At 43.1% G+C, this 16,205-nt stretch overlaps 1 protein-coding gene across 5 annotated transcripts in view; it reads right to left on the bottom strand.

Annotated features, from left to right (window-relative positions):
• The window catches only part of LOC136004688 (phospholipid-transporting ATPase ID-like), an 87,650-nt gene that overhangs the window by 18,122 nt on the left and 53,323 nt on the right, over positions 1–16,205 (bottom strand). For all 5 annotated transcript variants that reach the window (XM_065661422.1, XM_065661421.1, XM_065661425.1 and 2 more), the window contains exons 10-19: positions 15,613–15,771; positions 14,584–14,672; positions 11,821–12,017; positions 10,445–10,653; positions 8,270–8,313; positions 6,543–6,708; positions 5,492–5,680; positions 4,532–4,647; positions 2,974–3,138; positions 317–428 (exon numbers count right to left, since the gene is read on the bottom strand). In XM_065661422.1, coding sequence (XP_065517494.1) covers positions 317–428; positions 2,974–3,138; positions 4,532–4,647; positions 5,492–5,680; positions 6,543–6,708; positions 8,270–8,313; positions 10,445–10,653; positions 11,821–12,017; positions 14,584–14,672; positions 15,613–15,771 — 1,446 coding nt within the window. The remainder of the gene's footprint in view (positions 1–316; positions 429–2,973; positions 3,139–4,531; positions 4,648–5,491; positions 5,681–6,542; positions 6,709–8,269; positions 8,314–10,444; positions 10,654–11,820; positions 12,018–14,583; positions 14,673–15,612; positions 15,772–16,205) is intronic.

A 16,205-nucleotide genomic window follows, 5' to 3' on the forward strand; every position in this document is an offset into this window, starting at 1 on the left:
TGGCTGACTACTAAAGTGAGACCTTTTCACAGCACGTGACAGGGTCTATGGGATGCTCTCTGTCACCTCTCCTAAGGCAAAGGATGCTGACTTCACACTGCTTCCAGACTCAGGATAGGAATTGAGAACAAGCAGTAGCTACAGTTATCTGATCTAATTCCAGATAACTAGAGTTTTGCCAAGCTGCTGATGAAGCAAAGCCTTGTAAGTTTGTTTTCTGTGCAGCTTTCAAAGAAAAAAGAATGAGAACACGTCTTAGTTGAGCCATCCCACCAGTGGGAGGGAAGAGAAACACCCAAAGCTGTAGCCCCTTTACCTTGCTTGTCGCCAGTGAGAACCCATATCTTAATGCTGGCTCTGGCAAGAGTCTCAATTGTCTGTGGGACTCCATCTTGCAACTTGTCCTCAATCGCTGTAGCACCTAGAAGCTTAACAGAAAATGTCAGTGAATTGGTAAGTCTTCCCATTGCTAGCAAAGGAGAAAGCATTAGACTTCCAAGTAATGACTCAAGCAAACAAATCCAGGAATACGGTTGTGCTGATTTTCATTCTTCGTCAGCATATTTACTGTACGGAGCACAGCCCTAACCATGAACATGCATGAAGTTGTTTGCCAACATGTTGGAAGACCCACAGGGTGAAGGGGACACATGTTCCTTTCACAGCAGACAGAGCTTTAACTGAGGGACAGGGACAGCTGTGTATCTGTGTCCCCAAACCTCCATATACATCCTCTCACATGGAGCTTGCTCTTAGCTATACTGGACTGCAGCTCTCCTATGGCTGCTGAACATCATCTCTATCCCATAACAGACCTGTCCCTGCTCTGCTCCATACTGTCACACAAGTAAACCACGGACTGCTCAGGACACAAACCTGCATTATTTTAAAGTTACTGCTTTTCCTGCATTTTGGAGACATTTCGTGGTTTTACCCTATTGTCAGAAGGGCATGAAGGTTTCACTGCTAGCTCAGATTTAGACGGCATCTGCTACCACCTACCTCCTGCTGTTGGGAGACTCAGTTCAGAAGCTGGCTTTAAGCCCAAGATACCTTTTGGCTTCCTGGGATGTTCATCATTCACCATCTGTAAATGTTACCAACGTAGACAACAGCTCTGACAGAACTTGTTTATAGGGTCCTCAGAACTGCATGGTCCACATTTTACAACAATAGTCCCTGGGCTATTAAGCTAACAGGAGCTTAAATGCCTGTAGCATACACAGCCACCTCCTGAGAGCACCTCCTCAGCCTTGGCAGCCTGAGTCTGAGCTGAAAGCCCAAAGATGGACACTGATGCCTAATGTGACCAGGAAGAGAGAGCAAGGGCTTGCATTCCCCACAGCCGTTGCCTTTCAGGAGCTGCAGAAAGGCACAATAATGATGTTGGCAAGCTGCCTATAACCTGGTGTGAGAGCAGCTGGAGGAACTGTCGTTATGCCTTCCTCACTGTGGATCTTCCTTAGTTTTTAGGTCAATCAATATTTTTACTACTATTCTCTAAATCCAACCATGTTCCATCCTCTTGTGTTTTTATATCCTTACTTCCCTTTAGGGCCCCTAGCATGAGCCTGCCACACACAAGGACTTCTCTTGCCCGTCAACCAGACTATGATGCTTGGGAGACCTCTACACCCATCTACTTCCTTGCTAACTCTGGCTCTCACACCCATTTCTCTGTGAAAAGCCAGGTTTTCCTACACCCACCCTCTGTTCTTCCCAGAGCACCTTCAGGAAGTAAAGGCACTTCTGTACGGAGTACAGAGAAAGGTCTGGTGAGACAGACCTGTTCCGAACCACACTTCTGCCTCCTGTGAGTACATGGCCTTTTCTTTATTCAAGCCATGAGCTTCATAACCCTTTCTTGCAAAGCAGCTGGCCCCCTTAACCTCTTAAACCTCCTTGTCCTTCATGCTTCGAACACGACCCATAGAGCATTTGCACAATATATCCTCTGGACTGGAGGATCAACATTTTCCATTGCTCTGTTGGGACCCAGAAGGGCAGCGGGCTCTGCCCCACGGACTATAAGAGTTCTGGATGTCAGCATTTCCTCAGCTCGCACTTGCTTCTCCATAAAATCCTAGAATGGGACTTAGCTCACCTAGTTTCAATCCCCTGCCACTGGCAGGGACACCTTCCACTGGACCAGGTTGTTCAAAGTCCCAGCCTTGGGACTTTGTCCCATCCCAAGTCCTTTGTCTCATCCAGCTCCTTTGTCCCATCAAAGTCCCATCCCAGGCCTTGCTGGCATCCTGAGCATACAGCTAATGGAAGGAGCAAAGGTGCAGCTCCCTGGATTTCCAAAATTTCAGGAAAGCACTGCTGTGAGTGCAAAAGCTGAATTGCTTCCCCTCAGATCCCACACATCCTTTTCATTCATTATTCACAGCTCTAAAACACAGGCAGACCTCCCCAGGGCATTAAAAAAGCTGTAACAACACTCAGGGAGAGAAGAATGACTTGAAGATCACAGTTTAGCCCTATTCCAAATTGACACAAACATGTTCATGGACATCACCTTCCCATCCTGCCCAGGGCTGCAAGAACAAAGAAGACATTCTCTGAAATGGAAGGGCACTGGGGATTATTCACTGCCTGCCATTTCAAAAACAGGAAAATAAATAGATCAGCCATTCACACATACAAAGGATAGCTATGAAATATTTGTGTCCACGTCATCTCCCTCAGGCTCTGGTATGTCACTTATATCACGAGAAAGCTACTCCGACACCCACATGAGTTAAAATAAAACCATTCCCCTACACTGGTGGCTGACACTCTGCTTACAGGCTCCTGATGGAGGTGCCAGTGAAAACCCAGGACTGCCATATTCTTAACTGCTCCTGTCACACAACCCACTGAGCTGTTTGCAGAGCAATGCTTACTGAAGTCATACTGAGCAGTTTATTGACAAACCACCATCCTCGCTGCCTCCCCCAGGGCTTGGCCCAGATTCCCTGAAACACCAACCATGAGGTCTTTTTCAATCTCTTCGTATAACTCCGACAGTTTATCTTCCCGTCCTTCCAAGGCAGTGCTTGCTTCGTGGTGACGCCTGATCCAGTCCTGAAAGTACTCTTCTTCCAAGTTTTTATAAGCCACCACGAGCGTCCTCAGACCTTCACCAGCAAACTCCTGCGATACAGTGGTAGGGCAGAATTGGTCAAAGACAGACAGTCTGCTTACAAAGGACCCTTGGAAAGCAAACAGCTACCTGTAAAAGCTTCTTGCCTAAGGTCTCAAGAGGATGGCTGAACAAACCACACCTTAGATTACAAACCAGGGGGTACTCTTTGAAGACTAGTTCCAGACCACTTTATCATTGCTATCCATGGTCCTTATAAAGAACAAATTCAAAAGGGCTTTCCTACTTTCTGGTTCTAAAGCTTTACATTAACCAGGCACTTGTTTTCCGGGCTCATATTTCTCAACAAAAGGTTCAGAACACTGGATGCTAAGTAAACATCCTTGAACACACCCTTGAATTTTAGATGTGGGCTCAAAATTTTTAGTGTATAAATGCTGTCTGAAACCCACAGCATGAGCACAGTCAGTCCTTCTAACTGCTAGAAGTCCTTCTCAGCAAGTCCTTCTAACTGATTTCCGCAGAGGTATGATTGACGGTATGGATCGCAGTGTTGGAATAACAGAGATCCATTTGTGAAAACTGAGGTATTTCCCCAGGCTTGACATAAAGGTGCATCAGCTCCTCTCTGCCCTCTCCCTTGCCAGCAATATTCTCTGGCTCCCCCAGGCAGTGAGCAGAGATGGTTTTCCTATTGCATAACCCCTCTGTCAAAACCTTTCATCACCTTGGGCTTTGCACAGTACCAGCATGATCTGGCATCACGAGGGGGAGCAAATATTGGCCAAAGCATCCCCTTACATGAGTAACCACCTCCCAGTGCACACCATCAACAATGTAAAAAGCCAAAAGTTTGAGTGATGCATTTTTCTTGCTGCCCAGTCAATATTCCTCCATATGGTCAGGAAAAAGGGAAGGTGAGTGAGAATATGTCCCAGCACCTACCTGGTCCCTTCTGACTGAGACCTCTTGGATCACAATCACTGCAAATCTCAGTTGTATTCAAGAATGTGAATAGCTCTGTGGCCCTTTACTGATCACCTGAGTTATGCTAATCCAAGGCGTGCATTGGGTGTATGTGGTGTAACAGCAGACTTAGAGGGAATTTAGTTGTCAAAACACAGATGTGTTGTTTCATTTCAGGTGTTATCCTGCCTGGCTTCTAGCTACTCCAGGGAAATACAGGTCTTCTGAACACCCTGCATTGTATGTGCCATTCAGATGTCCTGGAGCATTTCAAACGGCACCTGATGCCCATGCTTAGACAACTGATTTGAGACCTAAGGCTTCAGACACTAATTTTCCTCTCCAATCCATAATTAAAAAATTGGTGCTCATGTGTGTTTCTGAAACCTGTTTTTTATCTCAACACAAAGTACATTTACCTACTGGAGAAAGGGAAATCATCAAATGCAGAGAGGTACTGTGGAGGAAAACACTTACATTCAGGTGTTCTGTGGTCTCTTCTTTAAGAGAGTCGCAGGATGAATGAAGCAGCTCATAAAGAATGGTGTCAGCCCCCTTGCAGTACAAAGTCAAGTCACCTTCTGGGCTCCGCACTATAAGGAAGGGAAAAAGAAACGCTACAGATCCCAGACTGAGGCACTTAGGGTTCAAAGCATTTCTATCAAGAAAAGAAAGGTTTTCAGAAGTGTCTAAACTCCATCAGGTTTTGGCAGATTCCCAGGAATCAAGACAAGCTTTGCTTAGAAAAGAAGATAATGCAACTGCTCTCCACATTAGTTGTAGCAGCACAGAAAACTGTACCCATATTACATTGGTCTGAGCAGATGCTTTGTTGAGCTATGTATTTCCTATAGGCAGCACCTTAGGCTGGACATCTGTGTTCAAAAGTCAAGAACAATTTGTTCTGAGTGAACTCCTCCTGCAGCTCTTACTGTTCCTGCCAGTCAAGGTAACACCACTCTCTTGCTACAGTTATGACATCCTAGCTCTGAGATAGCTGAGGATGCTGGAGGGTTGATAAAGGCTACATGAGATTTCTTGAATCACTTATGCATTTTCCTTCCAGGAAACGGTGCTTCTCTACTCATCCTTGCTTTCTCCTTTCCCACTTTCTTAGATTTTGTTCATAATTTTAAAGCTGATTAGAAGGAAGACCTTTCCTGTGTTGTAACGAGGGAAGAAAGATACATTAAAGAGCGTAGCATTTGTAAAAGTCTGTTCCATCATTGTGGTCCTAATGTTATGATGTTCCCCACCTGCCTAAGTTTTTATCTAGCACCATTGCTGTGTAATTGAAAGGTCAAAGCAGCCCATCTCAAGAGCTCAGAAGTAAATGTTATTCACCAAGAACTGCGAACGAGGAAAAGGCATCATAGCAGTATGAGGTATGAGAGCTTAAAAAGTGAGAAAGGAAAGAAGGGAGCAAAGGGAACGTACCAATAACAGACATTCTCTTGCGAACATTGTTGAAGTCAAGAATAGCCAGGAGTTTGTAGACTTTTGTTTCTCCCATTTCCACAATGGTGATGGTCTCCGGCGTGCGAGCCCGGAATACAAATCCAAAGTTTCTGGCAGCAGTGACGAGGGCTCCCTCATCAGGAGATTGGGCCTGATACACCAAGTTACCTGACATGCAAGAAAAAATACCTAATGTGGCTTCTGCCTTGTTTCTGAGGCTAAACAGATACAAAATCAAAGACATTATATAGCAGTTAACCCCCTGCTTTTCTGTCTATCCCCAGAGGTGCAGCACAAAAAAGCACCTTAAATCCACATGTCTCCATCAAGTCCCATTAACCCATCCTCCAGGCCAGTGCAAGAAGGCCCCTAGGCTCTTCTGGGATGTGTAGCGTTCCCTTTGGCGTCCAATAGATCTCTTTGAGAGGACAACTTCTCGAGTTTAACCCACTTCTAGTTACATATGTAACTACATATGTATTCTTCTATCCAGTATGTATGACTATCTGCATATATTCTTCTCACCAGTCTTTTCAGCTTGTATGTATCAGTTAATGATTCTAGCCTTTAAAGCACAGTTTTTACTCAGTCTGGGATGTCAGGAGGCTGACTCAGTACCTGTGGGAACACCGAGTGGTAGGAGCTAATGAGTCTCTAGTAGATAGGTACTCTGTGTTCTTTACTTTTTGGGACCCGGTGCAGAGTAGAGAAAGAGTGGGGCAAGCCACATGCCGCCTCAGGGAAGCTGTGGCACCTGCAATTTCCACACTCCTGAGATGTGGTGTTTGCAGTAGTGTCAGCTCCACTACAGGAACACACAGAGCATGGAGACCCTGGTCCTTTCTCTTCCCATGTGGCATCTCCAAAGACATAGAATCATAGAATCATAGACTTTGATTTATGTGTAGCCATATACTACAGAAAGTCACCAGGAAGCCAAAAGGACCAGTAACAGCTTCTGTGGAGAGAGGACATACTGTAGTGCAAGGTGAACATAACCATTCAGTCTGGTGTCTTCAACAGTCCTCACCTTCATTCTTCTCTTCTGGCATCACTGTGTGACAGAGTGAGAGCAGCCGAAAGAACCTGTGTGTCGGGACGTCACCCAGCTTCACTGCTTCAACCAGGCTATGGTCATAGAATGCAAACTTCGGGTCGGCTAACTGGTTGTATGAGAAATCAACCTTCTCTGTCTTCTGCAAAAATATGGCTCAGTGTTATTTGTGGAGTTCTCATGTGTCTGTAAGCCAGTACCTGCCCATGGTAACCGCACTGCCTTATATTTACAAAGGGCCCTCTCCTGCAGGGCTGTTCATGACACAGATTGGTGAGCCTAGGTAACTAGAAAGGTACTGAATCACAGGAGAGGACAGACACCTGAGGTGCCTTTCAGAGCAGCACTGAGACTAAGAAACCTGTTAGGTAAAGATGCCTCTCTGTATGACAGCAAATGATCCTACAGACTCCCCAACAGAAGATTTTCATAGCAAAGAAAAGCCTGCCTTAAACACATGCCTGCTCGGAGGCATCATACTCCTCATGTCAATGGCTGCCTGTGATAGTGGGATATGGAAGCCCGATTTAAAACCATTCAAAAGGCTGTGCTCTCCACCCTGTTCTACCAAAGCAAGAAAAAATCCTGTTATAGAAAAAATATTTATACAGAGAAGTGATTTGAAAGTTCAGCTCCACAGGCGCTGCACATTTAGTCTGAAAACAAGGAGCTCCAAGCAGAGGGGAACATACTGGAGAAACGGCCAGAAGCTCACAGCATGATGTGTCATGGAGGAATGCACTGCCGAGCCTGCCCAGGACAATTCCAGCTCTCACCCCATCCCTGATGAGCTCATTGTTTCCAAGGGTGGGAGGCATCCTTTTGACCTCTGCAAGCTGAGATTTACCACAAGAGCACAGACCCACCCCAGGCACACTCGCCTGTGCAGCAAGGTCCAGGTACTGCCACACCATGTGGGCAGCAGGGCTCTGCTCCGGTGAGTATCATGGGCAGGAGGAGCTGCTGGCAGGCAGTTGGCAGGAGACAAGCATGTCTCCCCAAGCAAGTCAGCCCTTTGCCTTTTGCTGCCTGAGAAAGGGCAGTCTGGAGGCACAGCGCTCAGCACAAATGGGCAATTTCACTGGGTAATTTAAGTTTTAAACGGCCTGGAAATGAATCACTGGAATAAGGAGTGGGATTTTCATCATCATCTTGACGTTTGTTACTTGGATTACTGCAGTTTTCAGACATTTTAGAAATCCAAGACATGTGGGTTTGTGCCAGCAAGCAGAGGCTAGAGAGAAATGGAAAAGTCGCTTATTTTCACACTTCCCAATACCCAGACATAGGGGCAATTTGGCAGTTAACTTGTTAGCAACATGAACTAAACTCGCTGATTCCCAACGAAAGCTTTAATTAACTGTCAAGGATAATAAAATTCACCAATGTTCAAGTTTCCAACAAACATCAAAGGGCAAATATTCAAGAGGAACTGTGCATGCACAAGGGTGTCATGTGAAGCTAAGGGAATAGTGGGCACTCAGGCTACCCAGCCTGCAGGTTTGAATGACATTAGAAGGGAATGTAATGCTGGCAATCCTCTGACATCCATAATAACACACATCCCTGTTGTCAGGGTCAAGAGCATCAGTTCTTGGAGGGTCAAGAGCATGAACTATGCCTGTGTAGGTTGTGTCCATTAGCACTTAGGCAGGCGGCAGGTTCAGTGAAAGCTCAGATCCTGATAGCACTTGAGCACTTACCTCGTTTATTTCTATCCTTTGCCCAGACATATCGTACACATCACCTGCAATCAAGAAAGACAGGTTATAGACGCAAATTCCAGGTAAGTGTAGTCTCTGAGCTTCTCTACGACAAAAACTGGTCAAAGTGTGTTGAAGCTAGTGTCTAATTGAAAAGCTTCAGTAAGTGTAAATATCTTGACATGGGCACTGGAGTCTGATGAATCATATCAATCAGTTTCTATGTTAATCCATGACAAAATACGGAGACTGACTGGTGCTTGAAACACAAAGCAGTTACTATAGAAATGACTGGCATTTGGGTAAAGAACACTTGGCTCAAGCTGAACCCAGAAAGGACGTAATGCTAGGTGGGAAATGAAGGTGCTTTCAGGGGATGTCTTCTCTTATACCTTCCCTTTGGAATGTGAGACAAAGTCCAGCTCCTGGATCTTACTGGGTTTACAACAGTCCCTGAACAGCTACAGAGAAAGGGCTGTCAAAGCCCATTCTTCATATGTCTAGGTAGTAAGGCTCATTTTCCCTGAACTGATGATCTGGTCACAGAAATGGAAGACATGTCATCTCCAGGAAACACTAATAAGACTTCTTTTACCTGAAGAATAATTTCACCTGGAAGATTTGGACTCTGCTCAGCCCAGCCAGATTCAACGCTGGATTGAAATAAGTCTAAAATGCAGAGAATTGCATGAATGGTAGATCCATACCTGCATGAGCAACCTCAAATGTGACCAAAGTCAATTGTAGGTACTTGTACTTCTTCACAAAGGCCCTGAGAGTGTAGGAGAAATTCATCTACAGAGAGAAGTCATATCTACTGAGACCTGCACATCAGTTGATTCCCTGAGAATTGTAACTGAGAAGCTTTTGGACACCTTATTCCCAATAGGAAGCTCAAGCTTCTGGTGTACCTTCCATGGCAGCGGTACTAACTCGTACTTTCTGGCATGGCTTTCCTATATGCCTCTGAGTAGCAGCTTCAAAGCACATTCCTAAGAAGCAGCTAAGCATTTAAAAAACTATATGCAGTAGACCTTCTGCCTTCTTTCTAAATATTTGCCCTTCGTTTCTTGAACCCCAACCCTCTATCTACCCTAGTGGTGACAGCCACTTTGGAAATGTCAGCTGAGAATGTATGAAGGAACAGACAGTATTTTCCGACTGTTTAGCAGCACTAATGTTGGCTAGCATAGTAGTGCTGTTAGAGAGATGCTGGTCTCCAAATATACACCAAACAAGATTTATAGAAAGAAACAACTTTTTTTATTAGGCTAGTTGATAGCACTGAGGAAAAAAAGACATGCTTTCTGGTACACTAGTCATCAGCCCGTCTCACACAGGCAAAACAAGCATCAATCTCTGAATAAGCTGTGACTAATTTCTCTTGAGGAATTTAATGGTGATAACCAATTAGTCAGATTGTGAATTGTTAGCACCTCTTGAGTAGTATGAAGAAAACTGCCCGGGGCCATACAATGTGGGAGCCACTCTAAGTCATTTTCTGTTAGGATTTAACAGAGATGAGAATTTTTGTTTCCCATTTTTTCCAGCTCTCTACAAACTTTTCTCTCTTCTGGTAGGTGAAGTATGTCAGACCTTAAAGGCAAAGGACAAGGCCATTGATCATCCTGTTCAGCTTTCTGAACAGGATGTGGAAAACCTCTCCTCATGACCTGAGATATTGCTGAATGTAAGGGATGACAGTGTGAGAGGCTGACAAAATTTGCAGATAACCCCTTGAGGAATGGCTGATTTCACAAGTGGTTAAGGGGGAGTTAGTTATGCGTTATGCTTTGCAAAGTTAGCAATACCTGGGTAACCATGTCAATAGTACCATAAAAGGCTGAGGTTACCTAGGTAGCCATACCAGAAAAAACCCAAATCTGAGTACAGATGTAGTAAAACTGGGACCAATGAGGAAAAGTAATGAGGTGCTAGTTCTTTAGTTTGGATGATACTGGGACAGAAAAAGGGAGGTAAAAACATGGTAAAAAGGAGAAACAAGGGATAAGAAAACAGTTATTAAGATATGCAAGTGATGTCGTTCATGGTCAGCCCTTCACTTGATCACTGCAGCTTCTTCCAAGACACTCTCTTCTAGATATCACAGTCTCTGTGAACAAACAGGCACACAATGGAATGAAACTTGGAGAATAAGATGGATAGATGACATACCATAGGATTTGCCATTGATGGAGCACTTATTGAAACACATGATGTTCTGAGTGAGAGTTCCTGTTTTGTCTGAGAAGATGTACTTGATCTGCCCCAGCTCTTCATTGAGTGTAGTGGTACGGGCCTGAGCTGGTGTGTCCTTCAGTGGATAATACATTTTACGGTCCCAGTCAATGTAGAAACTGTTACCCAAGCGTATGATCTCTACACTGGTGAAACAGAAAGAGAAGGTGATGGAATATTGATTAGTTTAAGGGACACTATCTTCAGCATGACCATTAACGACTGTGATTAGAAGACAGTTTTGAAAGTAATGACAGGGTGTACTCGTCAGGTTGTCCTTAAATGGCTTGTAGCCATGCAATTTATATGCAATGATGAAGCATGTCACACTGAAATGGTCTGTTAGGTTTATAGTAAATTCCTTATTTATAAAACAACATCTTACAAATGTATTTGAAGAGTTTCTGAAGTTTCCAGACTGAAAAACAAGGCAGGAGCAATGGGTTTCACTTGGTACAGTTTTGGGAGTGATGCTCAGATGGGGTTGGTTTCCAGCAGGGCTCTGGGCTGGGCTGACCCCAGTGTTGCGGGATGAGCACAGCCACAGCTCAAACAACACAGAGCTCTACAACGAGCAAGTCATTGTGTAGCTTAGTACAACCAAGAAGACACATCAGCTTGCAGTTTACATGAACTTACACTTATTTTTTATTGACCTGAAATGCGATTAATTCCTCATATTTACCAACATAAAAGAGTGTCTTAGTAGCTTGTCTGAAGTTGTCTGAAGAGTTAGGTGCAATGATAAGCTACACCGGTCTAGTCAGTCTACACCCCACAGTCAAGGTTTTGAGAGCATCATGGACACATTGCCTGCTCTTTACTACTACTTGCCTCTCTGCAATAACCAACATAGCACTATATCCTCCGGGAAGTGGCAGCATTCACTCTGCTCACATAGCACAAGTACTATGGATTCTCAACCTGATTACACCTACTTACCTGGCAATCCACTCCTCGCACAAGCCCTACAACCACTGCAAAGAACATGCAATTCACTTTGGGCAGTGCAAGTGGGAAAGACCTAGGGACACTAACCATAGGTTTCAGACTTACTCCTATAGCATCCTACACCTACGCCTACCCTTTAAATGTAAAATCATCTTCTCTTTCAGGGCTCACTTCTGTCCCTCCTCCAACCCTATTAAAGACCTCCAAAGGCAGCAGAAATAAGAAAAGAATTGCTGTAGCTGTGTGCTGTCATCCACAATGAGGTTGCATTTGTGTTTAGGGAAAATGCTGCTCTCAGCTAAGGCAAAAATCTAAATGTCTAAATTCCAAGAAGAAACATGAAAGGAGCTTCTAGCACATACCTGACATAGAGTGAAATGGGCACCACTGTGTTTAGTATGATCACATATGACCAGAACATGAGGAAGCCGGAGTAGGAGGCAGAGTTGACACCTTCTGCCCATGGCAGGTAGACTTGGAAGTAGTAGCCTTTATCATACTCCCAGATGCCATTGCCAATGGCTAGAATAAGACACATCAGTGCTAGAAATGCAAAGATCTGTGAAAAAAAAAACACAAGCAAACAAAAAACAAACATTGCGTTTTAGAAACAAGGAATTTATTACATACAGGTTAATCAGAAGACCCTTATGAAATTGGATTGGACAGCATCAATCACAGGAAAATGTTCCTAGGGGTGAAGGAAGAAAACCAGCAAAGTCATGACACTTTTACTTCAAGGACAAAATTATATAGTGCAGAGTCTGGCAATCTGATATCACAGGACTTCGAACAGCATGGGATTTAAGTCCAAACTTGACACCTAAAGAAGGTGCTCATGGGCAGATAGCTTCAGAACATCCAATCTCGACAGAGTTGAGCTATGGGTCCTCAAATATCTGGCTGCAACTTGGTAATAAAAACTGCCTGGAGGACCTTACCTGGCCCTTTGCTGGATGTATCATAGTTTTTCCTACCATTTCTATCTATTTTAATAGATATTTCTGTTGGTCAAGTAAAAACTGTTACTTCTCTCTGCAGAACTTGTCTGTAAATTTCTTGTAAAAGAAGTTAATTAGAAGATCTTACTACTATACCCTGAATGATTCCACACTGCCCCACAGGCTAAAAATTTTCAGTTTGTAGAATATCACAATCCATGTATGAAATTCAATGTGTGATTCAGCAACAGAAATACACATAGGGCAAGACAGCAGCTGAACTATCCTGTATCACAGCAGATCTTGCCTACAAGCACACTTGCTTTATGTACATTTTGGTTTATACGTATTTGGTGTGTCAAGTCATCCCTCACACTCAACTTGTGTGCAATAATCATGCTTACATGAAGTTAACTAACATACTGTTTGAGACAACTGCAAAAAACTGAGCAGTTGACAGTGGCCCTGGAGATTAATTTCTGTGCAGAGAAACAACTGTGTGCAGGGTGTTGTAATCATAACCACAGCTCTGCAGGAGAAGGATGTGAAAAAACCCTGATCATAGGCTTGTGCCTGGTCATGGGGCTTCCCAGTATGAGCATCATCCCTCTCTTTGTCCTGCCCATGCACTGCCTGCAAAAGATCTTCTGCAGGACTGGGTAGGATTTTTGTGAAGAGGAGCTGACTTTTGACAAACATTTCCTGTTGGACTATGAAGTAAAACTGTCTCAGGTTTTTTACTGGCACTTTGTGTTCTGCTCCAGGATTTGAAGCACAAAGTTATTTAAGAGATGAAAGTGACAGACCTATTTCTCTGAAAACATGCTCCCTCAAGCCTCGTGAAAACCAGGTTCTGGAAGAAAAAGAATTCCTGGAGCTGACTAGTGCTTTCCCAATGGAGGAACATTCACTTTTCTCTTAGATACCTTCCTTTGAAAGACTTCCAAACATCTATGGTTGCTATCTGGAAAGGTTCACTCCTTATTAATCCTTGTTGGGATAGACCATGACAACATGTAACCAGGACTTCTTTGGTGAGCCCTTCTTAAGTACTGCTTTGGGCCTGGGAGTTCTATGAACAATTAGCCACAAAACAGCTTTGTTAATGTGGAACAAGTTTCATTACACTTAAAATAAGCTATTTATAGCAAGTGGTGGCTGCTTTATATTTCCAAACTCAAGAGCACAACATACTGTCTCTTTTTATGACCATGCTTTGTAACCTTCGACACCCAAAGAGCTGGAAGGACCTGATGCCACATCCCCTTGGGTGTGCAAAAGAGCCTGGTGCTGAGGGATTTACTCAGACACCAAAATGTTAGGTGTCTTAAAATGCGTAAAGCAGAAAAACACACCCTTATCTCCATCAGAGCCCAAGAACCCAGGCAGAGGCTGATGCAATTGGCTGCAACTTGCTCAGTTTTTTAAACAGAGCCAGGAGGTAAATTCATCTTGTTTGTGTTCATGAAGTGAGGCCAAACAGACTGGAATCTCTGGGTGGGACTCTGACTTGTGAAAGGAGCTTTGGCAAATCATAATCGAACACTAAATTCCAAATTCCCTGTTCAGTTTTCTTCTACTCCATTTCTCTGCCATTTGTTAAAACCACTGACAAGTTTACCCCTCAAATCAGATCTGTTTTCCAGTTTGAGGAGAGTGCCTGCTATGTAAGATTAGTGTTCTCAAATTTCCCAGCTGCTAAAAACACCAGTTTTTGAGTATTAATGAGACCATGTCTATTATTTTACCATAATGTGTTAAGTCAGAAGCTACATCATGTAAATTAACAAATTCAATTACCAAGTCCTGTGCAGACGTCAGCAGAGATGCCAAGAAATCAGGTGGAAGAGGGAGAACTGCTAATGTTTATTTAAATAGAAAATGACAAAACTACTAGAGAAAGAAGGCATTTGGAGTCTTCAAAACGATTGTCACAAAAAATGCAGAACAAGGAAAATCAGAGTAAATTACAATCTCAGAAGGTCCTTAAGGCTGCCAATGTAACGGCCTTGCTTTCCAAGATGGGCTGGCAGGGGTGCTGCAGAACTCAGGCTGCTAACAATTATTGCATAATTTTTATCATTAGTCACTTTTGATATTTCCTCATTTGTGTGGACAAAGAGGTGGATCATCTCAAAACGATGAATACATCTGAAGAAACGAAGGTACATAAATCAGACTCACCAGTAACACAAGGACATTCATGAGCCGATCAATGCTTGTCCGTTTAAAAGTTGTTTTTCCACTGTTCTGCATTAGTTTGGTGTCTGGGCCTGGAAATGAAACACACTCCTTAATTTAAGTAATAAAGCTTAGCTGTTAAAAAGCTGATTCCTTCTGAGTGTACTTTACAGCATAAATACCCATCACAGGTTTCTTGAAGGCAGGTACATACAGCTTACAGTGCTGGTGGGAAACTTAGGCAAAGAAGGTTAAGTCACTTGCCTTAGATTGTATGGAGAGTCCCATACAGCCATTAATTCTGGATTCTGACCCTGCTCTCTTCTTTCAGCAGTCAATCCTCCCTTTCAGGCTTAATTACTTTCACAGAATACCTGATAATGCTGTTATTGGTGACATATTATACACCATCTCACATGTCTACAGCAGTAGAGAAACAATAGAAGTTTTATGCTTGTAAAAAGCATAGATCTAATGGTCTACAATAATATTATTGATAACTGATATCCCAGTATGGATTACAATCATATAGAAATGATAGGGATTTTTTTAATCAAATACAGTAAAGAGTGAAAAATTTGTAACAAATGTGGGGAAAGAAAAGCTCCAATTGGCCCACTGTGGGCTTGCAAAGGTTGATATAATTCAGCTTTAATTCTTAAACAGATTAAATTCTTGTATTTTTTTCAAGCTAATTCACCAAGACTTCTCTCAAATACTTTGCAGCATGTGTTTCTGAAATAAAAGACTACTTCTGCTTACTTAAACACTTAATCAAGATGGAATTGGATGTTTCTCTTATAGATCCTTATAAAAAAATCTCAGATTGAAATCCCCTGTAATATACATAATTTCCAGCCTAGAGCTGAGCCAAGGGATCTCATGTTTTGTCTTGCTTTTGTTCTTGTACCTGGTAGAAACCTATTTCCCAAAGAGGAAAATACTTGGTTCCTTTGTGTTTGCTGGGTGTGATATACTTCCACACTACTGCTGCTGTGCTCTGCAATTCATATGTTGATTTTTACTACTTACCGGCATAAATCACAAGACCAAAGCACCATTCTGTGTTCCTAATAATGCAGCCCCTCAGCAACATCTTCTCATTGTCCAGGGCATACTTCTCTCCTTGAAGAGTAAGAGTTCCTGTGAACTTATCCAGTTTGTTATTTGGTGCCTCACATTTGACTTCACCTGTAAAAAGAAGGTACAAACAAAAATGGAAATCTTGGTCCAGAAGGATGTCACTCAATACTGCATTCTCAGCTGTTCCAAATCTCACACTGTAGCTGCAGTCCGCTCCTGTCCCTACCATTTCCATCTTGTATTTAGTGATGTTTTGGCATATTGCTTCTTCCCTATATTCATGTCATAATTTAAAGGATCACAATGAATTTAGAGTTATCCTATTCTTTTAACATGGTAATATTTTACTGGTAGAATACCAAAACAAAGTTTCTACAGTTTTATGTGGATGAGAAGAAATGTTGATCCAGCAACACACTTTTAGTCCTTTCGCAGCAAGTTCGTAGGGGTAGGATATCACTGGATAACTTTAACTAGAAATGTTAACCTCACATAATTCCTATTGCATTTTCTTTTAAACTGCAGGAGTCCAAGTGAGAAAA

This window comes from Lathamus discolor, chromosome Z (assembly GCF_037157495.1).
Source record: "Lathamus discolor isolate bLatDis1 chromosome Z, bLatDis1.hap1, whole genome shotgun sequence".
In the NCBI taxonomy this organism is placed as follows: Eukaryota; Metazoa; Chordata; class Aves; order Psittaciformes; family Psittacidae; genus Lathamus; species Lathamus discolor.